This window comes from Pleurodeles waltl, chromosome 9, assembly GCF_031143425.1.
Source record: "Pleurodeles waltl isolate 20211129_DDA chromosome 9, aPleWal1.hap1.20221129, whole genome shotgun sequence".
Classification (NCBI taxonomy): Eukaryota; Metazoa; Chordata; class Amphibia; order Caudata; family Salamandridae; genus Pleurodeles; species Pleurodeles waltl.
Genome location: NC_090448.1, coordinates 789,803,504 through 789,826,970, shown reverse-complemented (window position 1 = coordinate 789,826,970; position 23,467 = coordinate 789,803,504). Strand labels below are relative to the sequence as shown.

General features: G+C 42.9%; 1 protein-coding gene across 1 annotated transcript in view; it reads left to right on the top strand.

Annotated features, from left to right (window-relative positions):
- Positions 1-446: 446 nt before the first annotated feature.
- Positions 447-23,467, top strand: part of PYGM (glycogen phosphorylase, muscle associated) — a 152,604-nt gene continuing 129,583 nt past the window's right edge. Inside the window, exons 1-4 of the mRNA XM_069208006.1 lie at positions 447-1,608; positions 21,475-21,576; positions 22,125-22,203; positions 22,503-22,606. Coding sequence (XP_069064107.1) covers positions 1,366-1,608; positions 21,475-21,576; positions 22,125-22,203; positions 22,503-22,606 — 528 coding nt within the window. The 5' untranslated portion in view covers positions 447-1,365. The remainder of the gene's footprint in view (positions 1,609-21,474; positions 21,577-22,124; positions 22,204-22,502; positions 22,607-23,467) is intronic.

Genomic DNA, 23,467 nt, shown 5'->3' with positions numbered 1-23,467 from the left:
CTTCAGGGGAACCCCCAAAGTCTGTGTACCTCTAGAATCCCTAGGATTTTGAAAAAAAAGGACGCAATTTTGGCTTGGCTAGCTTATGTGGACAAAAAGTTATGAGGGCCTAAGAGCGAACTGCACCAAATAGCCCAAAAAAAGGCCTGGCAGAGGAGGGGGAAAAGGCCTGTCAGCGAAGGGGTTAAAAAAAATATTTTAGCCTATTTTTCTCAAGACAACATGCACAGTTCTTATTCCTCACGTACAAGTCGGTTTTATTTCTTTTTTAACCTAGGGATGGTGTTTAAATAGCTTCACTTGTTTGGGATCGGAACTGAAACGACCTTCAGAGGTCGTTTGTGTCTGGTTGAAAAAGATGATGAGTGCTGAAAGCGGATTGGCTGACATCGGACAGGGACCTCAAGCAACTGAGAACATAAACCGGTGAGCGACGGCGCCTGCGCACTCGCGTATCCAAGATTTAAAGGGGCCTGAAGGCGTGTTCCCCGCTGAATGGAAACTTTTTGTCACAGGATATTTTTTTATTCAGCAAATCTGTAGAAAATTCGTTTATGTTGATGATAACTGCCATATTTCAATTTCTGTCACGACTGGGATTCGGGGCTGGTCACACCTATACCGCTTTAGTTCGTTTTAGTGAGACGCGGGTACACTTGTTAAGGCTTCTCTTTCGCCCAAGCGACCGCAGTTGCTAGGGACTCCAAATAAATTGTTTGGAAACGGCATGGCTTGATAGTGTAGCGTTGGAAAAAGTCAAAACGGGCTCAAATATTCGGGAGGCGTGGACATAGAAATTATTTCTTTTGGACAAGAGAGCGTGGGCTTAAGTGTTAGAGTGAGCGCTACTGAATTGCTGATTTCCCGTAATAACTACGACTGTTATTGGTTGCTGCTCCCTCGTCTGGGTGGAAGCAGATTTCTGAACGGCCAGATATGGCCACCTGTTATGTCGAACCATTTGTTCATACTGATCGGAGATGTGTGCGTATATATCTGTTGCAGTTGTCCTGACCTTTCCGGTGCCTGCTTCTGCTGGTCATTACTAGGTTTCACCTAGGTTGTCATTGGTCAGGGAGTGCAACAAAGCTAGTCCGTGATTGGAGGACAGTGTGCAAGGAACGCTTGTTATTTGTTTGGACCTGCTGCTTGCAGGGCTGGGTCTGACCTGAGTGTTTGCAGGCGGGGCTTAGTGCTGATTGGCTAGAGTTGGCTGTCCTACAGCAGCCTGTGCTGTAATTGGACAAGCTTGCAGGACCGGGGTTATTCATTAGACCCTTCGCTCCCAGTCTCTCCTGTCAGCTTCTTGCGCCTCCGTTGCCGTCGCTTTACCTCTGCCTCCGTGTCCTTCCCCTCTCCAGCACCATGTCGCGGCCTCTGACTGACCAAGAGAAGCGCAAGCAGATCAGTGTGCGCGGCCTGGCAGGTGTGGAGAACGTGACCGACCTGAAGAAGAACTTCAATAGGCACCTGCATTTCACCTTGGTGAAAGACCGCAACGTAGCCACCCCTCGCGACTACTACTTCGCCCTAGCACACACTGTGCGCGATCACCTGGTGGGAAGGTGGATCCGCACCCAGCAGTACTACTATGAGAAAGATCCCAAGGTAAGGAGAGGCCTGAGAGGCGGAAGGTTAAGAGATCTGCTGGTGTACATTTTAAAGAGTAGTCCTACCCTGATCGCTAGCGGTGAGACACCAGTTGTATTTCTTTTTGAAGTTTTATATTCATTTTCTGGTAGGCATGGGGAGATAAAGTGGTTTGCCCAGAATAGCAGGATGTTGAGTCGATGCCGAGACTCGAGCCTGGTTCCAAAGTCGGCAGCTCTGGGCATTATGCCACATTCTCTTCTCAGTGTACTCGTCTTTGTGTCTAAAGCATACTTTTTTTTTTTTTTTATCTACCCACTGGAGAAAATCGAGGCAGGGGTATTACACAGACCCCTGCTACCTCTGCGACGTGTTTGGGGCGGGGGTCTTTAGGGGCCGCCATTGAGCCTGGGGGAAAGGAATAAACGTAAGACCCATGGGCCTCTCGGCACATTTCTGCGGGGGTCCCATAATTTCCCGTTACGCCATTGACCTGAGGGGTACCGGGCGCTCCTCTCGCTTGGCAGTGTGCTTAACGCCCAGAAGTACTATTGCTATACAACATTACTCGTGGAAGGAAACTTCCCTTAAGAGCAGGTTGAGCCAAGTAATAGAAGCAGGCAGTTTGGATGCAGCACCCACATGCCGATTTGGCCCGTGAGTGCTGAATAATGCGTAGCAGTTAGGTTTCACTAACATTTCAGCACTACCAATACGCGAGCCTATGTGGTCATTTATTTTGCGCTTGGTTTGTCAGAAAACACATCGTGCGTGTTTTCATAAAGGAGCAAATATGCATTCGCGGATACAAACGAGATTTAACACCATATATGGAATTCTGGAATTGGCTTGTGGAAATCAGAAGGCTCAGCTAGGTGGCGTTCATTACTGCTGGTTTGTTTTCGGGGTTCATAGTAGTGTGAATCAGTGGGGTGCCCAGAATTTTAGAGTTAAAACGGGGACATTTAATAAACATAGAAAAGGGACTGCCATGTTACTTCAACCTAGCACGCAGAATGACAGTGCTCATCAGCATAGAATTACAGCAGAGGCACTAAGAACATAAAAAAAATGCAATTCTTAAAGCCAGAAATCCGGGACGCCGCGTCACCCTAAAATCAGGGACATAAAGTGGCTACTGTATATGTCAATTTTTACCTTGTGATTGCGGATTTTATAGGGATGAATGCTAATGATGTTGCCCACATATCGTCTGTCAGCAGGTAAGTGTCAGTATCAACATACTGTCAACAGATCTTGCGTGACAGAGAAAGGCTTGACAAAAGGGCTAACAATCAGTACTTACCAGATGGTGGTTTGCTCAAGATCACTGCAAACACCGTTTTAACATACATGTGCGTTTCACGAGGGGAGAGCTTGCACTAAAAGGTCTAGTGGGAAAGTGAGCTGTTCATACAGTGATACCTCCTGATTGTGGCTTCACTTTGGCAGTGCATTGTGCAGGTAGCGCCCTCTATTGGCAATGATGTTCCTACATTTTGGCTTAATAGTTGTGCTGCACATACCTACGCGGATTCACTTAATCTGATGAACGTGTGGATTGTACATTTTGCACGTGTGCACTGAAAGTTATGCCAGTGATTACGCTAAAGTATTCGTGTGCATATTTGCCTCCAGTTATCACCTTCTCGTGTATGTTAAATTTATCCTCGAGCATCTGGGTGGACTGCTGAAGAGCTGCAAAACACTTGCACACACTCAGAAATGTGCTTTTAAGCTGTTGGACTGCACCGTTATATAATTTCTCTTTTCTGTTGCTTGGGTCGGGTGTTCTTTCCTCTGGGATTGACTTTAGCAAGAATAATTGAGCAAAACGGAAGATAATGAACTCTAGCACTAAGTTAAACATTCTCCAGTCCAACCTATACGTGAAATTCTTAAGCCCTAGTCAGCACAGTGCTTGCTTATATTTTGTATTCGATGAGCTACTGACACGTTTCATTCTGGCTTCTCTGCTGTGCGCTTTTTGAAGATGCTGAGTCACTTAAGGCTTTAGTAGTTGTTGGTCATGGCACTGCAACGTCATTTGCTTTGTGTTTGGTGTTCTGAATCTGAACTGAGACACCTGTCTAGTAATGCTTCTATTGTGTCTTCGTTTTTGTCAGGCTGGTGCTGTGTTCCAGCATTGATCTTAGTTTAGAAGGTGGAAATTAAGGGGAACATGAATCCTGGTTAGAGAGAGAATTGCTGCCACCATTTGAGAGGGCTTGCAGAGTAGTAGGCCGAGTATGTGAAGCAAGCAGAAACCCAGTGTAGCATAATAGCATTTTTAACAGTTATGTGTAGATTAATGAAGTGCAGTGATTTAGTGGTAGAGGGAGTCAGCAAGGCAATGACACTGGTCAAAGATTTAATTTCAACCTTTTTGCCCTCCCAATGCTCCCACGTTGTTCCCACCCAAAGTATTAAAATGAAAAACCTTTCATATTTTATGACTATTTCCGTAGTCTGGCCTCGATCACATCAGGGCCAAGTTGCACTGTGGTTTGTTTGGGCATGCAGCCAAAGCAGTAATGGAGTTTATGGCTTCTCAAAAACTGGCGAGCTTGAATGGTTTTGGACCATACCTGCTTTGTAGCAGAACCCCCAGTGGCTGCGAGTGCAGCAAACTATAGGTTTGAAGGCAGCTTTGAATGCACGATATCTGAAGGGAGCTAAGTGACTACTGTTTAGTCAGGTTGACACTTTATGATCTGCCTTATTAGGTCAAGCATAGTAGACAGCTCATGGGCTCTCTGTTGAATGGCAATAGAGGCGCTTAGAGCTTGCCTGTTGATTAACATTGATTGGCTTTCCTTGTCGCTCATATTTGCCTGCTTATTCCTGTTCTAGCTTGTCAGTCTTCTTTGCTTCTATGTTGGAGCATTGTCTCTTTTTACAATCTCTTTGACTGGCATTTATAATTTCACTGCTTGCTTTTCAACCACTACATTTTTTTTTTTGTGTGCAGCACGTTATTAGAGTGAATGTTTTTGAGGGTCTCCCTGTTGTGCGACTCTATCCCTGCACTCCATGTTGCTCTCCGTTGTCTGTTTCGCCCTGCCTTCCTCCCTCTTGTGTTCACCCATGTTCTTCTCCATATTGCTTTCCATCACCTGTGCCCATTGTGTTGCTTTACCCCAAGCCAGTATTGATTTAGCTCCCTTTCAGGTGGCGGTTGGGCAAGAGAATAGCTAAACTCTTTGTTGATATGCCAGGCAAATTATATCATGAGCCATCTGAGCCTTTATTTATTGTCTGCCATGTCCATTCACCAAATAATGGTGAAAGGGGAGTAAAGGTTGAGTAATATGTTCATGGTGGCTTTTCCATACAAAGTAAAGACTTTTCCCAAGTGCCTCCGCTCCACCATGTTGCAGCCACTGATATGACCTGAGGAAACTTAAAATTATGCGCATTGCACACCTTTTTTTAAATATGGTTAAATGTTTGATTGACTCAGTATTGTATTTAAATGACACTGTAGAGCATTGTTAAGTAGTGTCTCTATGGGTGCATTACGCTTGTGTCCTGTAGATTCTGGTGAGTGATGTTAGATTTGGATGGCCATCTGTCTGGACGATGATAGCTGTTTTAGTTTATAGTTAGCTGTCTGTGTGTATACAATGATGCCTACGGCACCCCTCCTATTAGTCAAGTGTGGTTTAAAGTGTTTGAGAAAAGGATTTATGTTTGGAAGGGTGTATGTAAATGCTCAAGTTTTTTTTGTAGTGATTGTTACATGATGCTTATGTGGGTCTTCACAGTCAAGGTGTTGGCATATGGTGTCTGTATTATATTTGTTGTGAACAGGTAACTATTGTTTGTGTTTGGATGACGTGTGATAGGCGTGCTGGCATTTTATTGTCACTCTGGAAATTTGATGGTTAGTGAACATATGGATGTTTATGGGCATATGAACATGGCTATTTGATGGAAATTGTGGTTGCATGCTTCTGGCTAGAATGGTGAATATAGAGGGAGTGACTTTTATTTGTATTTGAAATATTAACCAATGGGTGGTTAATAATATATACTCCTGGGTTAATCTTTGGGTGGGTATGTTTTTAATGTAAGTGCAACAGTGACAGCACAGTTGTTGCATTGTGTTTTTAAAGGGGTGTAGAATTATGCCATGAAGCATACTTAAGCAAAAAGAACAGATGATGGGTGGAATGCTGAACAATGCAAACATTCATCTTCAATCACAAAGATGCACGTTTCTGCTTGTAGTAACATCTAGTTCTTTGTTAAATTTGCAAAGCACATGCGCAGTCAGGGTTCTGCTTAAGTGAACTAACATGATGTCAAACCCCTGGTAGGTGTCCATATAAAACTGCACTCGCACCATGGCACACTATCTGTAATATATCCAATGCACCATTAAAAGGTGGCTATGGGTTGCTCTTTGGCCAGCTCCTGTGGCCTGTTGTATGATGCCAATTCTTGTGGACCGGTTGACAATGCTTCCTTTTATGGGCTGCCTACGTAATCTTTGTTCATAAGGGGACCGGTTGACAATGCTTCCTTTTATGGGCTGCCTACGTAATCTCTGTTCATAAGGGGACCGGTTGACAATGCTTCCTTTTATGGGCTGCCTACGTAATCTCTGTTCATAAGGTGATGCTCCCAGCCACTATTGAGCTGAGTCCTACTAAGGCTGATACTGTAATGGATATTCTTCTGTGATGGACCTGTCAGAGCATATATTATGGCTTCGTGTAATGGTCCAATCCTAGCTGGACTCCTAACAGCATAAACCGTGGGTAATTGTATAATGAATGGTTAAACCAGTGGATTGCTAAAGTGAAGACAGGAGATTAATGGAAGATTGCACTGCCCACAGTTGACACCCTTCGCATGTGGGTGTTTTCTCTCCCCCCCATGTTCAGTGTGGTATACACTATGCGGTGGCTCCAAAGATGGTAGGCATCTGCATCTACCCATGGTTGCTGTGTCATGGTTCGACCAGTATCCGCTGTGCATGCATGACACCAAAGCACATCCTCCCAAGGCCACTAGGGGCAAGCACAGTTAACAGAGCTGTGTGTGTCTCCCAGTACTGCAGTAGTTGGGCTGTGCAAGTCAGGTCCTCTGCTCTGTTGCAGAGGTGTGCACGGCTCAAATATTAGAACACGCGGGTGCATGGGACCGCCGCCGGTTCACATTAGTACAGCGGCTCCAATACCAGGATCTGTGCAGATCTGGGCATGTGGGTCCTAGTGGGCTTTGCGCCATCCCTATGCCCCGGAGCTACGCCCGTGTCCCCGGAGGACGCCTGCCCCTTTCAGTAATGCCTCTCGGATGTCCTTGGGGCTGATCGATATTCGTGATTGTGGGTTCCCTGGGGTTCTTACGCTAGAAGGGTCAAGGACTCCTCCACCCGTGCTTGTCACTCTCGGACTGGGGTGGGGACTGGGCGTGTGCCACTGCTTTTCCTTCTCCGCAGACAACGTATATAAATAGCGAGCGAGCGAACATGGAATTCTACTACATGAATACCTCCGCCTTGAGGGTCGGAGAGCCGAGGTTTTCTAAAGCCTGCGCAGAACCAGAGACCGCGGGTGGAGGGGGGTGGGGGCGGTGCTGTGCGCTGTAGCACGTCCGTCCTGCGTTTAATCGATATCGTAATGTGTGCCTTCGCCTCTACCTTGCTGTATTTATCACAAGGAATGAAGGCCGCCCCCGTTTTAATTCGATGGGCTCTTGGTGAATTGACAACAGTTCGGTCATTTTCATACCTCCCTCTTTTCTATCTCGTTGGGAAGTACACCATGCGGCGTTTTTCGGTTTCCTTCTCTCCGTTTCACAGCGCTGCAAACGAGCATTGGCAATAGGTCTAGCTTCTGGGTGAAAGTGCCTTTTCTGTCACTAATTTGTTTAGGCACCCAAGCCGTCATACATGCGCTCTATCGCTCACCCTTTTGCTCATGCATACATCCATTGACTCATTCTTGTATACACACTCTGACACAACTTCAGTAAAACACACAAACTCAACAAAGTATACAAGATAAAGTAAAGCAATTGAAGTAGAAAAATGAAAACATGCTGCTGTCAAAACAGTGGGCAAATGCTTGCATATAACGAAAAAACATCAGGTGTCCGCCTTGCAGAGGTATTTTAAATATTCTCTTGGTTTAAAGTTTCATCATGGTGCAACATTTAGAACCAACATGCTGTCCATCTTAGCAAACCAGTTCTGCACTATGGGCAGCAGCGGTCCTGGTTTAGAGGAAGTGGCCACAAGGGATGGAGTCCACTGCAGATTAATGAGCAGCACGTTACCACTGCCTAGAGAGCTGTGCTATTCTCTTCAGAAACATTAAGCTAAAAAGAGGAGAAGCAAATAAGTAAAATGCTAACTATAAAAGGAGAAGATTGAAAACTAGAAGACAGGCCAACCAGCCCTGACACAAAAGCATACTCACTTTCAAGTGAATGTACACGTGATCTGAAAATGCCATAATTTACAGGGAAAGTGAGCCAGTGACACTTGCACTGATCCATTCCTCTATTAAGTACACTGTCATTTATGGACGCAGAGTGTAAATAATTCTCAGGCAAATGGCAGAAAAGACAATCGTCCCCAAATGCCTATTGTCTTTAACGTGTGTTTTACACAATAAGTTAGGCCCGTTACATAGATCATACCTTTATAATAAACAGATAATACCTATGGCACTGGGAATATTTTTTTCCTAGTGAACCAATCAGATCTGTAGTTGTTACTACTGGCTTTTCACAATAACCAACTGAGGCCTCATGTACTGAGCATAATCTTTCCCACAAGGCGGCCATCAGATATAGTCATAACATAGTGTATAGGATTGCAGCTGGCAAAAGCAAAATACTGCATCTCCTAAGAGGGCCTAACAAATATTATGACAGTGAAAATCCTCTATACCTATGGTTTGTCAGAAGGATAACAAACACCAAAACTCTAGCCTACTACTGAAATCTGTGCGATTCCATATAACAATCCACTCTTAAATGCCTCTAATATAAGTTTTTTATAACCAATATGTCAGGCATTCCGACTTTTTTTTTTTTTTTTTTTTGTAAGTTCATTCTAAACAATCAGGCCTACATCCTTTATCATTGTACTGTCACCAGAACCAACTCAGACCTACTGTGTTGGTCATAAGTCTTCCCACAACGCATCCATCAGATATATTGTAATGAAATTAGACATATGAACAAAATACAGTTGTTACAGCAGAATGAAACCTCTTTTAATATAGCCTAATAAGGACTGCCATAGTGCAAATTGTCTGTCTCTGTGGTTTGTTCGGTGGGTCACCAAAGCTCTACCCTACTACTGTAATCTGTGAGATTCCATGTATCTAAATACCTGCCTGTAGACTTTACCACAGTGTAACAGCAGCCAACACTTGAAAGCCTATTGGCTTAAACACATCCTTTTCACAATAAGTAAGTAAGATCTACTTGCTTTGTCATAGGCTTTCATTACCAGCAGACCATACCTAAGGAATCTGATATAACTTTTCCCAGTGAACAGATGAGGTGACTAGCCTTCACCGGTGGCTTGACCCTATACACAGTAGAGGTCAGGTACACTAGCTTAGTCACAATGTTTCTTAACAAACAGATCAAACCTATGAAATATACCACAACCTTTCCCAATTAAGTGATGAAGTGTTTACCATTCTATTTACACCTTTTCCAACCCCAGCCTATTCAAGTGCACATAAACTGGCATGGCAACCATCAATAATCTACTTACAAAGTTACAAATATGCAGTGAAATTACAACTTTCAAAACAGTAGACAATCCCTTTCAGTAGGGTATAATGAGAATAATCACATTGAAACCCGTTAGAGTTTGTCAGAGTGAGTGGGCATTGCCAAAACCCTTGCCTAAATTGGCAGTCTGTGAGAGAATACATACATACAACAATATATGTGCATAGCCTGTAACTCAGCTGTTGGAGGCATACATGCTGTAACTAATGCTTTTCACAATGAAGCTAGACCAACTGCCTTTGTCACAACGTTTCATAACAAGCAGAGAGACCTAGGCATTAGACATAACATTTCCCCGTGAACCAATCAGGCCTAAGGCTCATTTCAGTAACTAACACAGGCCTACAGTTTTGAGTGTAAGCTTTTCCACAAGGCAACTAGCCAATACAGAGTCATACAAATAGAAAGTTATACAAAATTCACACTTATTGATGTTAACATACGTTTTCAACAGTAAATACGTTAGGCCTAATGCCTTTAATATAAGATTTCTTAGTAAACAGATCAGGCCTATAGTTATGATCACTGGCCTTCTGCCATAATCAGCTCAGTTCTGCTGTGTAAGCTGTGCCACAAGCCAAAATCTGCAATACAAGTAGTCTTTCTAATGAAAATACACCAATTCAGCCCAGTCAAATTCTGTACTCCAGGTGGAGTCTAAGCCCTCTCTCAGTAGTACTCTTAAAGCTCTCTTTTGTTCACTCTGTCAGGCAACAGTTGCACTGTCAAGCCAGACCTAACAGTCCATGTATATTAGAGCCTGAGCATCCCATACTGCTCTTGAACACAAAATTGCACTCCAAAGTCTAAATTTAATGATGGAATAGGAAGATGCTGGGACTGAAGTACCTTCCTCATAAATGTCCCCCTCTCATCTGTGCTACTGCCGAGGAAAACCAAACACCGTAAATGAGCTGTCATTTAAGACTCTTTAACAGCTTTACAATGTCTTGTGAGTGCCCTGAAATCTCAGGCAGTCGTACTGCTGCTGGCTTGGGCAGATGGATAAATAAAATAATCACAGTATGATGATGCCTCTGCCGCATAAATTTGTAACTGCATAGAGATAGGTGTGTGTGTGTGTGTGTGTGTGTATGTGTGTGTGTGTATATATATATATATATATATATATATATATATATATATATATATATATATATATATTTTTTTTAAAATATGAGTCTTACAAATTTCATAAGCTTCCTGATAAACTGGTGATCCTTCAGGGAAAAGCAGTACTTGGTAGCTCCATGGGCGGTCCCTGTGTTTGACACAATTCATCATACCCGCAAATGCTTTTCCCTTAAATCAAATTCGGCCTCTTCGAAGGAAGACATCTATTAGTCAGTCAAGTTTCGTCACGTAATACTATAAAAAAATGTATGAGAGTGTGGTTGAGTCCCCGTTTTTGACAATTTATTCTAAAGCTTCGCCCAGTTTACTTTGTAGTGTGGTCGATGTAGTCTACATAGAGCGGGAGGGTTTTTCTTTATGCTGTGCTAAAGGCAACATATAGTGAATGTGCCTTTTCTAAAATGTTGTGTGAAGACGCTTTTGGAAAAAAAAAAAAACTTGACAAAGCAGGTTCTATGGAGGGGGCATGGGTGAAGCAAGACGGCAGCAGAGAGAAGCTAAATGAAGGGAGAAACACAAGAGAGAAGGGCCATGTTAAGCACTGGGGACACGAACAAGTGAGTAACATGAGTGCAAATGGGTGCTGATAAGCACATGAATGAGAGAGCAACATGTTTGGGCAGAAACAAAAGCACATGGGGGGTGGCTGGAAAACACTTGATCTCAATGGAAGTGCTTAAAAATAAAAGACTGAGCACTGGAAGTATAGCAACCAGCTAGTCAGGATGGATGGCAAAGAGGCTATGCTCCATGGTAGGTACAAACACAGACAGACAACCTGGGACACAAACCAGCACTGAATAAAGAGCATGCAAATGAGAGTGACCTCAAAGCCAACCAGTAAGCACTGGGTGGGCTCGAAGCTTCTGTATGTTGCTGGTAAGCCCACAATATATCTTTTGCCACTAGATAACTTGCACTGTCTGGAGGCTTAGCCTCTAAAAAGCCCCACAACTCTTTCCAGCCTCTTTTAACACTATAGCACAGCATAAAGAAAAACCCTCCCGCTCTATGTAGACCACATCGACTACACTACAAAGTAAACTGGGCGAAGCTTTAGAATAAATTGTCAAAAACGGGGACTCAACCACACTCTCATACATTTTTTGATAGTATTACGTGACGAAACTTGACTGACTAATAGATGTCTTCCTTCGAAGATGCCGAATTTGATTTAAGGAAAAAACATTTGCGGGTATGATTAATTGTGTCAAACACAGGGACCGCCCATGGAGCTACCAAGTACTGCTTTCCCCTGAAGGATCACTAGTTTATCAGGAAGCTTATTAAATTTGTAAGGCATATATATATATATATATATATATATATATATATATATATATATATATGCAAAAAAACAAAGGAGAACTCTGGGAAGTTCCCAATTTTAGGTGGAGAGCTGCTCTAGTAAGGAGCACCCTGCAACACCAGCGACACTCTAGATTTGCTCACCTCAAATGTCTGCTTATCTAGCAAAGTCTTTAAGCATAGGATTAGCACAGTGCTATCCTCGCCGAGCTAGATAGTGACAAAGTCTTTTGCCATTTGTACAGCAAAATCTTTAAGCATAGGATTGACATAGTGTCATCCTTGCCGAGCTGTAAAATGACAAAAGCCATTTACCACTCCAGGCACAGTATTACAGCTTTGGACTGGTCAAATACCATCCAGGCCAACCTGGAATGAGTAAAGCAACCCCTGACACGTGTTTCGCTCTCATTAGAGCTCTTCAGAGGAGTATAGCTTTGTCCAGACACAAGGGAGCACCCAGTATAAGTCAAACCAAAACCCTTTCAGGGATAGAGCGCCGCATAAATTATGCAAAAAACAAAGGAGAACTCTGGGAAGTTCCCAATTTTAGGTGGAGAGCTGCTCTAGTAAGGAGCACCCTGCAACACCAGCGACACTCTAGATTTGCTCACCTCAAATGTCTGCTTATCTAGCAAAGTCTTTAAGCATAGGATTAGCACAGTGCTATCCTCGCCGAGCTAGATAGTGACAAAGTCTTTTGCCATTTGTACAGCAAAATCTTTAAGCATAGGATTGACATAGTGTCATCCTTGCCGAGCTGTAAAATGACAAAAGCCATTTACCACTCCAGGCACAGTATTACAGCTTTGGACTGGTCAAATACCATCCAGGCCAACCTGGAATGAGTAAAGCAACCCCTGACACGTGTTTCGCTCTCATTAGAGCTCTTCAGAGGAGTATAGCTTTGTCCAGACACAAGGGAGCACCCAGTATAAGTCAAACCAAAACCCTTTCAGGGATAGAGCGCCGCATAAATTATGCAAAAAACAAAGGAGAACTCTGGGAAGTTCCCAATTTTAGGTGGAGAGCTGCTCTAGTAAGGAGCACCCTGCAACACCAGCGACACTCTAGATTTGCTCACCTCAAATGTCTGCTTATCTAGCAAAGTCTTTAAGCATAGGATTAGCACAGTGCTATCCTCGCCGAGCTAGATAGTGACAAAGTCTTTTGCCATTTGTACAGCAAAATCTTTAAGCATAGGATTGACATAGTGTCATCCTTGCCGAGCTGTAAAATGACAAAAGCCATTTACCACTCCAGGCACAGTATTACAGCTTTGGACTGGTCAAATACCATCCAGGCCAACCTGGAATGAGTAAAGCAACCCCTGACACGTGTTTCGCTCTCATTAGAGCTCTTCAGAGGAGTATAGCTTTGTCCAGACACAAGGGAGCACCTTGTGCTGTACAAATGGCAAAAGACTTTGTCACTATCTAGCTCGGCGAGGATAGCACTGTGCTAATCCTATGCTTAAAGACTTTGCTAGATAAGCAGACATTTGAGGTGAGCAAATCTAGAGTGTCGCTGGTGTTGCAGGGTGCTCCTTACTAGAGCAGCTCTCCACCTAAAATTGGGAACTTCCCAGAGTTCTCCTTTGTTTTTTGCATAATTTATGCGGCGCTCTATCCCTGAAAGGGTTTTGGTTTGATATATATATATATATATATATATATATATATATATATATATATATATATATATATTTTTTTTTTTTTTTTAATTCCTTTACAAAATTCTATCATCCAAATGCTTCTGTGTAACTTCAGGAGTTTTAATCACACTTGTTTTTTATGTACAGTGCCATTTGTACTTTTTAATATGTTGATGATTTTTAAAAAAAAAATTTTTTAATTACCGTCTCATTCATTTGTTTTTCTTTTGTTAATATACCAGGTATATATTTTTTTCTGAACAGTTATCTTATTTACTTGCTTTTTCTTACACTTTGTGAAACAGAACCTGCAACTAAATATCCATTTCAATATATATGAAATAAAAAATGTTGAGGGGTTTTTCTAAGGATTAAAGAACATCACGGATATTTCCTTCTCGCTGCATTTCAGCAACGAATATATATCACCCCCCTGGCAGTTAATTCTTACTGTATCACTGGAGGAATTGAAGAATATACCCACACGTATTTCTCACTGCAGGAATTCAAGAATGTAACACATTTCTTTCTCACTGCATGAATTGAACACCCACAACCTTTTTCACAGTATCGCTGCATGAATTAAAGAATATACCCACATCCTTATTTCTCTCTGCATGAATTCAATAACGTAACTCGTATTTATTGCTCACCTTATCACTCTATGAAATGAAGAATATACATACCTGCAACCTTCTTACTCACTGTATTGATTCATGATTTGAAGACTATAGCCACATTTTTATTTCTCACTACATGAATTCAGGGATATACCACATATTTTGTTCTCACTGTTTCACTGCATGAATTGAAGAATGTGCCCACTCATTTATTTCTCACTGCATGAATTAAAGAACATTCCCAGAAATTTATTTCTCACCGTTTTACTATAAAACATAAAAACACACACAGATTTTTATTTCTTACTTTATCATTAAATGATCTGAAGAGCACTGACAGACACGTCTTTCCTTCATTCTTGCTATCATTGGCTGGATAAGGAACACCAACTTGGCTTATGTATTAATGCACCACTGCAGTGAATAAAGAGTATCAAAGGTGTTTCGATGTCTTTATAAAACATATGTCTCTATATGGAACTTAGAACGCCAAAGGAGCAGTTCGGCGCCTGAAAGACATTTACACCAGGAAATATAAACTACTACAGATTACACATTATGGACCCGCATAGACTACTGTTGAGTCAGGAAAGTCCACTCTGTTGCACATATCTGGGAGACAGTTAGCTAGTAGGTGAATTACTTTTCCAGGAACATGTGGACCCTGTGCCAACCAAGAACACATCCTGCATTGCCTTGGACAGCTGTGACGACCTATCGGCTTTCTCCAGTATCGTTGTTGCCGTTACGCAGACAGGGGTCAGAGCAACAAACTGTCACTCAAGCTACCGTTCACTGTCGCCTTCCTTCTCCCTCTCATTTCACACACCCAACATCTAGACGAAATGTATGCTGCCATGATGGCTTGGTAAGTTATATGCTTGCAGCTGACGTCCTTGATCATGAGTGCAAGTCCGCCGGTACCACCTTGACTTTTCATGAATAAAATGAGCAACTTTAAATAAGTTGGAAGCTACACCTGGTAATTTACAGTTCTTTTAAATGGTGACAGTATTAAAGCATCGAACCTCCCAGTGTATTCCAGCCCAGCATCCTTCGCAAAAACCTGTGCCCTAGATATCTGAGGATCCTAGAATTGGCTTCATGGGTTAGTATCCTGGGTGTTTCAAGAGTGCAACTATAAAACTGTTAATACAGTAGCCAATGTCTGCCCCCGAACACGTCTATCAGTCCAGATCACTTCTAGCCACATTCTGGAAGGAGTGTTTGGCACTCAACTTTAGGTAACCATGGGAACCCATTTGCTGTTTCACAACTGGTATTTGGGTTGCTGAGCCATGTGGTTTGCATTAGCGAATTTTCTCATTCTATTTAACAAGAATAAAGGGGGGGTCTGATGCTCTTTGATCTGTCTCCGGCCAGTGCTCTATTGACCTTGGAATCCTCCAAGACAGATTGGAATCAAGGTTAAGGCTGAAAATCCTTATGTTGGAAGATTTGTTGTTACTCTGAACATCCCAGCACATCTGGACTGGTGTCGCTATATTCTCAACAGAATTGTCACCATTTTGTAGCTTTCTCCTCCACAGACACTGTAAGGAATAAAGGGGTTCAACCGGTTCTGTCCTTCGCCATGTATCACTGAAGGGAATAAATAATTTGGTCGGGCGTTTCTTTCACTCTGCATCACAACATGGGCTAAATAGCAGCCCTAGTTATGTTTATTATTCTTTTACACTGCATTCTGGGACTGAATTAAAAAATACCCCAGGCATTACTTTCGCATTGCACGTAATAAAGAACATGCATAGACCTTTCTGGACTTTGTCATTGTGTGTCATACGTGGAATAAAATGTACCCTGGGCTTCTACCGCACTGTAACATTGCATGGAATAAAGGACATGCCAAGAACGTTCTGTCCTCCTTTGCCTCTTTGTGCATCGTTCATGGATTAAAGCAAAGACGAGGTGCTCTAGGCTTCCATCACTGTGGATCACTGCGGAAAAAAGAAGTTTCCATGACCTTTCTGTTCTTTTGTGCATCCTTCATGGAATATAAAACACCACTGGGCACTGTAAGCTTCCACCACAGTGCATTGCTGCACGGAATAAAGGACATCCTCATACCTTTCTGTCCTTTGTGCATCATCAATGGAACAAAAACACCAATGAGCACTGTACGCTTCCATCACACTGTAACACTGCACGGAAGAAAGGACATCCTCATACCTTCCTGTCCTTTGTGCGTCATTAATGGAACAAAAACACCAATGGCACTGTACGCTCCCATCACACTGTAACACTGCATGGAATAAAGAAGATTCCATGGCCTTTCTGTCCTTTGTGCATCATTCATGGAACAAAAACACTAATAAGCACTGTAAGCTTCCATCACACTAACACTGCACGGAAGAAAGGACATCCTCATACCTTCCTGTCCTTTGTGCATCATTAATGGAACAAAAACACCAATGGCACTGTACGCTCCCATCACACTGTAACACTGCACGGAAGAAAGGACATCCTAAGACCTTACTGTCCCATGTGCATCTTTCATGGAATGAAAAACATCAATGGCACTGTACGCTTCCGTCACACTGTAACACTGCACGGAATAAAGGACATCCGAAGACTTTTTTTATTCCACGAAGAATGCATATGGGCCAGAAAACACCATGGGGCACTGTACGCTTCCATCGCACTGTAACACTGCATGGAATTGATGACATCCCCAAAACATTCGATCCTTTATGCATCCCTCGTGAAATAAAAAAAACACCCAGAGGAACTGTACGCTTCCATCGCATTGCATTACTGCACGGAATAAATGACATCCCCAGAACTTTCTGTCCCTTATACATCATTCATGGCGTAAAAAACACCGTCTAGGAACTGCAAGCTTCCATCACACTAACACTGCACGGAATGAATGGCTTCCCCCGACCTTTCTGTCCTTCTTTGCTTCTTTGTGCATCACTCGTGGATTAAAGCAAACCCGAGGTACTCTAGGCTTCTATCACCCTGTGTCACCGCACGGCATAAAGAAGATTCCATGGCCTTTCTATATCATTCATGGTATTAAAAACACCGAGAGGCACTGTAAGCTTCCATCACACTGCATGGAATAAATAACATCCGCAGACCTTTCTGTCCGTCTTTGCTTTCGTGGATTAAAGAATTCCCGAGGCGCTCAAGGCGTCTATCACACGCATCACTGCACGCAGTAAAGAACATTCCCAGACCTTTCTTTCTCACTCATCACTGCATGGAATACATCTTTCACTGTGTGAATTAAAGAATGTCGCAGAAGTTTCTATGCTGCTTAGCCCTGTAGCAGTGAACACATTGCCGAGAGACATTTCTAGGCTGCAAGGAAGAAATTACGCCCCTGTAATTCCTGTCCCACTTTTTCACTGCCGGCGCCTTGATTCGGCTCTGGGCACTATACTGTGTCTACGTGTAGATGATCTCGTGGCCTGCACCTTTTGATGTACCCCTACAGAGGTCGTATATCCTAGAACCGTCCTTCGCGGTTCCCGCTGCCCTTTGCGGACACCGGCTGCTTCTTCAATGAAAGTTATTCATGTCTCGGATTGACATTTTCGATGACCTCTGCCATTTGCCGCAGGGGCGTCTTGTGTGCGTGGGGGCATGACAGGACACCAGATACAGGGGCAGGTGTACCACCTACCCTGTCAGAAATAGTTCCAGTGACCCCCTGCAAAGGTCAGACTGTAAGGAGAGAAATGTCGACCTTGGAGGCAGACCAAGAGGCAGCTGGAGGTCAAGGAAAGTGCGAGAGCACTGGATGGAGGTCGTCTAGGCAGAAAAAGGGGAGATAAGATGAAGGCTAGAACGCTGGAATAGTCGCTTGGAGGGGTTATGGCCTAGGATCAAGATAATTAGAGATGAGGCCTTGGGAACCCAAGTCAGGAGGCATATGGCCTACTCACCGTATTGGAGGCTCCCTGTGTCATCCCAGTTCAGGGAGGCTAGCTCAATAGAGATGCAAATTGGAAGTGGAGAGCATTGGGTTGATGCGTGGGTTGAGCACTTCACTTTATGCAGGCAATCTTAATTGGGGCCAGGAAGCAGGAATAGCCATTATCAGTTTGGAGCAAGCAAGGCTTTTGGGCATACAGTAGTTTAGGCCACTGGAATTATGCATCAATAGAAGATCAGATTATGCAACTAAACTATGATGCAGTGAAAGGCAAATTATGAATCCTGATTGCACGACATTCTGAATCAGTATTTTGCCTTTTTTTTTTATTGAGATTGTTTGGTCGTTCACAGCAGTTCATGTACATTTAGCTAATTATAATACTCAGCATGTGCTTACAAATACCGTTATGAGAATGATTCCTATATTTTGTAAACAGATAAAGGAAAAGGGGAAAAACTAACTCTCCTGTGCCTTCCCACTTGCCTCTGAACCTTCCCCATTCACAATGGCAAAGAAATCGGTAGTCACTAGAAAATAATCAAAGTTCTCAGTTGTGATGAGTATACTGTGTTGGGATGGACCTTCGAGAGAAGGTCGACCATTGGAGTCTAGCCAGCCTTGAATGGAAAGTGTTAATTTTTAATGTTGCTAATTAGGCGTTCCATCGCTACAATCTCCCAGAGCTTCCCATACCAATGGCAAATTGATGGAGGATCTAATTTCTTCCGTTTTGGCTAATTTCACTACTCTTAGACAGCATCAGAGTATTGCTTTGTCATTAAGTGTTACACGTTTAAGCACCAGGAGTGTTCGCTCCAGCAGAAATAAGGCAGATGTGAAAGGTAATTGGAAGCCTATGATCTCCTTCAAGACTTTGGACACATCTTAAAACGGTAGAATGTTTGGGCAATGCCTCCAGATATGTTCTGAAATTTCTATCTGACCACACTTTCTCCAGCATATATGGCTAGATCTTGGAAACACTGTGGATCTTTGAGGAATAGAAGTGCCAATTGTAGAGCAATTTGTAATGTATCTTTTTGGTTTTGATTTAGATCGAACATTGTGTAGGTCTGGCCACAACCTGTCACATTTCTTCCAAGTAGTTGTATTTAGTAGCCTGTTCCACTTACTCTGGTAATCCCACTTATGTGTAAGGGTGCTATTCCTCACTGTAGAAAATAATTTGGATATGAGCCCTCTCTGTGTTGTATGAGTGATCAGCAGTTTTTCGAATACTGTTTTTTGTCTTGTGTTGCTGCATGTTTATTAGTCAGGTACAGTACACAGTTTCTTAATTTTTATTTATATATATATATATATATAATATTTTCCATTTTGAGCAACTTAAAGTCGAGTTTACATTGCGAGAAATATTTCATTTTGTCCTGGCAGAAAAATCCAAAATGTATCTACAAACCCCTAGATGTCATTATGCAAAGGTGGTTCCTTCCAGTACTGGAGTAAAATCTGGGTGTGCCCACACTGGTGTGTATTGAGAGAAATATGTTGTTTTACCTTATTGCTATTAACCATGGCCCAAATCCGAAAGGTTGGACCCACTGGTGTACTTAATTACATATTGCAAGGTCAGTGGGGTTACGGAGCCAGATCACTTCTCTTAGAGGTCATATTATGACTGCTCTTTCCGTATGAGCCCATGAAATATCTGTCTCCGTTTTAGACTATCCCGATAAGATGGGGAGTTATGCTGCGTAACAATATAATTTAAAATTTGGTAAGACTAGTTCTCCATGCTGCTTGCTTTGCTGTCGCAACCTCAGAGGGAGTCGTGGTTTCAAGTTCCTCACAGTGCTTAATTTGTGAAAGAAAGCGTGCCGTGCCGAAAATTTACTCAGGAGCCACCGGCTGGTGCATTTAAATGCTGGCGCACTGGATAGCAAGGATGATGTCTTTAATCCACTTCAAGATACTCCCAGCACCCTTTTCACTCTTGCAAGTTCCTGATTTCTTCCTTTGTGAAGGTTTTGCCGTCTTTCTGAGGTGTGAGCTTTTCCATCTGTATCTGATGCGGAAAAATAAGTGCGGAAACCACTGGCTCAAATTAAGCACTGGTCCCTCAATATGAACTTATATGACAGTTTGTAGATAGGCAAAGAAAGAGTCCTCAATCGTGACCAGGAGGGCCTGGAACAAATACCGGACTCTGGGCAAAATGTTCATCTTGATAGCTTTAACTCTGCCCATCCAAGATGGGAAGAAGGGTGTCCGTTTATGCAAATCCTGTTTGATTGTATTAAGCAGTAGTGGGCAGTTGGCCCTATACAAATCCTGGACTTTGGCTGTGAGATGAATCCCTTGGAGGGAGTCCATTTTTGTGATATTTTGCTATTTTAACACACAGTAATATCTTAACCAAAGTTTCATGTCTTTAATACGAATTACAGACCTGAATACTGAAAACAATTGAAAGGTGACCAGTTAACTTTACAAATGATTTGCCATTGAGTAAGTACGATTGGCAGTTGTATTTAGTCTGCAAATTATGCAGCAGTTGGATTAAGAGGCATGATTGGTAGATCTATAAATATGTGGAAAACTTCCCGGAATTCCAGTGGTCCTGCAAAAGTGTGAAGGTGAGGAAACCTGTATAATGTAAACAGTTGGCAGGGTGATTGCACAGTCCGGTAGAGATACTAAGAAGTGAAGTATTATATTTGGCAGAAGGTTTGGTGTAGGGGGAAGAGTTGAGTTGAACGTAATATACTCACAATCGGCTTGCCCATAGGACCAGAAATGTATCGGCACGATTTTACCTTCTGTAAATAATTTGCCTTTCTACCATCTAGCGGGCAGTTTAGTTTTGCTTGTGTGATGATGGCACCTGTGATTGGACTTCTTGTTAAATATTTTTACTGGATTATTTTGTGGGACAAACTCCATCGTGATGTGTGCGGCCTATAGAAGTTGTGTTTTCGCAGAGACCCCTTACAGTTCTGATACAAATTTTTAAGTGGGGAAATTGCATTTTTTGTTACACCCCATTTCTTTCGTCCACCCCCTTCCAGATGTTACATAGTGTCCTGCAGAGTTTTATACATGCCACTGTCTAGTTTCATCGGGCTGCTTGCAAGTGCCTTGTTTTGTAATAGTTGTAACATGGACGATAAGGTTAGCGTCAGGACTGAACATGTTTTAGTTTAACATCCGATGTAAGAAGGGTCCCACACAAAAAATAATGCTTTTTCTAACGCATCTAATGTTCTTCCATTTTCGTAAATTCCGGGATCAGAGAGTTGCTTTTTTTTGTCGATGTGACACTACAGTCTGTAATCTAACCACTAAAAATTTTTATTTCACAACTTTGTGTGAGGCCATACACCATTTTGAACACTAACCCGATAAGCAGTTTGGTTGTACCTATTGATGTGTCTTTAACTGAAGTTCCTTGCTCCTCCTGTCTTGCGGCGGGCGTGCCTGATCACATGCTGTGCATGTGTCCCAAGACTTATCCTCTGTCTGTCTCTCCGCAGCGCATTTATTACCTGTCACTGGAGTTCTACATGGGTCGCACACTCCAAAACACCATGGTAAACTTGGGGCTGGAGAACGCCTGCGATGAAGCCACCTACCAGGTAACAGTACACCTAGATGAATGGTCCACCTTTGTACCACAGTTGATAGAGTGTTGGTTATTTTATCTCTGGTGATCTTTATGAGGGGGAAGTCGTCTGTGACGAGGTACTAAAGTGACCGTGTTGAAATAGGGCTTCCGTGAATGCCAAAAAGCCAAGTGCTCGCTTTTGGGCTGGTTCAGGTGATGTGAAGAAGAGTTTCAGTTGTTTCCTTTACATGATGTCCTGTCCTGTGATCAAAACAATTTGTGGCATTCTGTGTTCAGTCCGCAGCTTAAATCATCCTACTCCAGGGTGAAGTTCACTCTTTGTTTGTGGTTTTACTCATTGTTCTGGTTGGTCTTTTTTGTAGGCTGGTCTTCTTAATATACTGGAGCAGGGGTAGTCTTGGCACCTATTTATGAGGTGTTTGAGCCCAATGACTTTTTGAACACACATGTTCATTGTTTATTTGTCTGTTACAGGTGTTTCAGGAGGAACAACCTTTCACCCGGGCCTGAATTTAAGCAGTGCTTAACACTCATTTTGTGTTTTCTCTTCTTTCACAGCTCGGTCTGGACATGGAGGACCTGGAGGAGATTGAAGAAGATGCTGGGCTCGGGAATGGAGGACTTGGGCGACTTGCAGGTAAGAACCTTAGGGGCAGCTGGATTTGTTTGTGTGTGTGTGGTGTCTAATTAATGCATGCAACATCACTACATGGTATAAAAACGCACACACTCAACTGACTTCTCCCCATGTGACAAAAGAATAACCTGCTAACTCATAAGAGTGCTCCCCACTCGCCAGCTCAGTGGTGAGGAAAGCAAACTCATAAGTGGTACCCCATGTGTATTTAAAGGGTCCTTTACCTCTGACATTTCTCAGCTTGCCTTTTCCTACCCCCTCCGTAAGCTCGTTCTCTCTCCTTCCTTCTGTCGCTGCAGCTTGCTTCCTTGACTCCATGGCCTCGCTGGGTCTAGCTGCCTACGGATATGGAATCCGTTACGAGTTTGGGATCTTCAACCAGAAGATCTGTGGTGGCTGGCAGGTGAGGCAAGGGGTTGTCTGGGGGTGGGATGCTGAAAGGGTTTTTGTGGTGTGTCAGTAAGTATGTGGTTGAATATTGATGGTGGTTTCTTGCAGAAATTCAGTGAAGTTAAACCTCCTTCCCTGTTGTTATCTTAGAAGGCAATGGAGTTGGAGTGATGGTATCTAATTATATTTGTACTGTTCCAGTACCAGGATTAGTATTCCTGCATGACTCATTGTAGGAACAGGATTATCAGAGATCTGACCATTTACTAAGCAGCTTCCTTTGTGTGACTGTTGTAAGAGCTAATGACCAAATGGATGCTGCCTGCTTTTAGCAAAGGGGGGGGGGGATTGCTTCTGAAACTGTGTTGGGCAGGTTATAATAGTTCAGGACAGATATATATATATATATATTTTTTTATCCAGATCCTCAAATTTTCCTTTTACGGGCGGTGTATGTAGCACTATATCTCAAGATTCATATGTTATTGCTCACAACACAGTCCAAAGAAGAGGTGAGACTACTGCACATTCAGTCCTGTTCTACACCTTGCTACACCTGTCACTAATTTTGTGCAAAAGGGCTTCTTGGAGGCCTAGCGCTTGCCATGACATCTATTAAGAAAAGAGAGAAAGATGTGAAAAAAATTAAACAGATAATTCTGGGAGCATGGAAATAGGTCGAACCTGCGATGAACTAGAATTTGTTGTTCACTGTGGTTAACTTTCATTCTCTTAGTCTTCATTCTCTCCCCCACCCATTCTTTCACATGGCACGGATAACCTTCCCCTACAGGCATTCCCTCCTTCTTAAATGGGTGAAAGGAATTACCAAGTAAATACGCAGTCCTGTCCACACACGTCCACGTGATCTTGT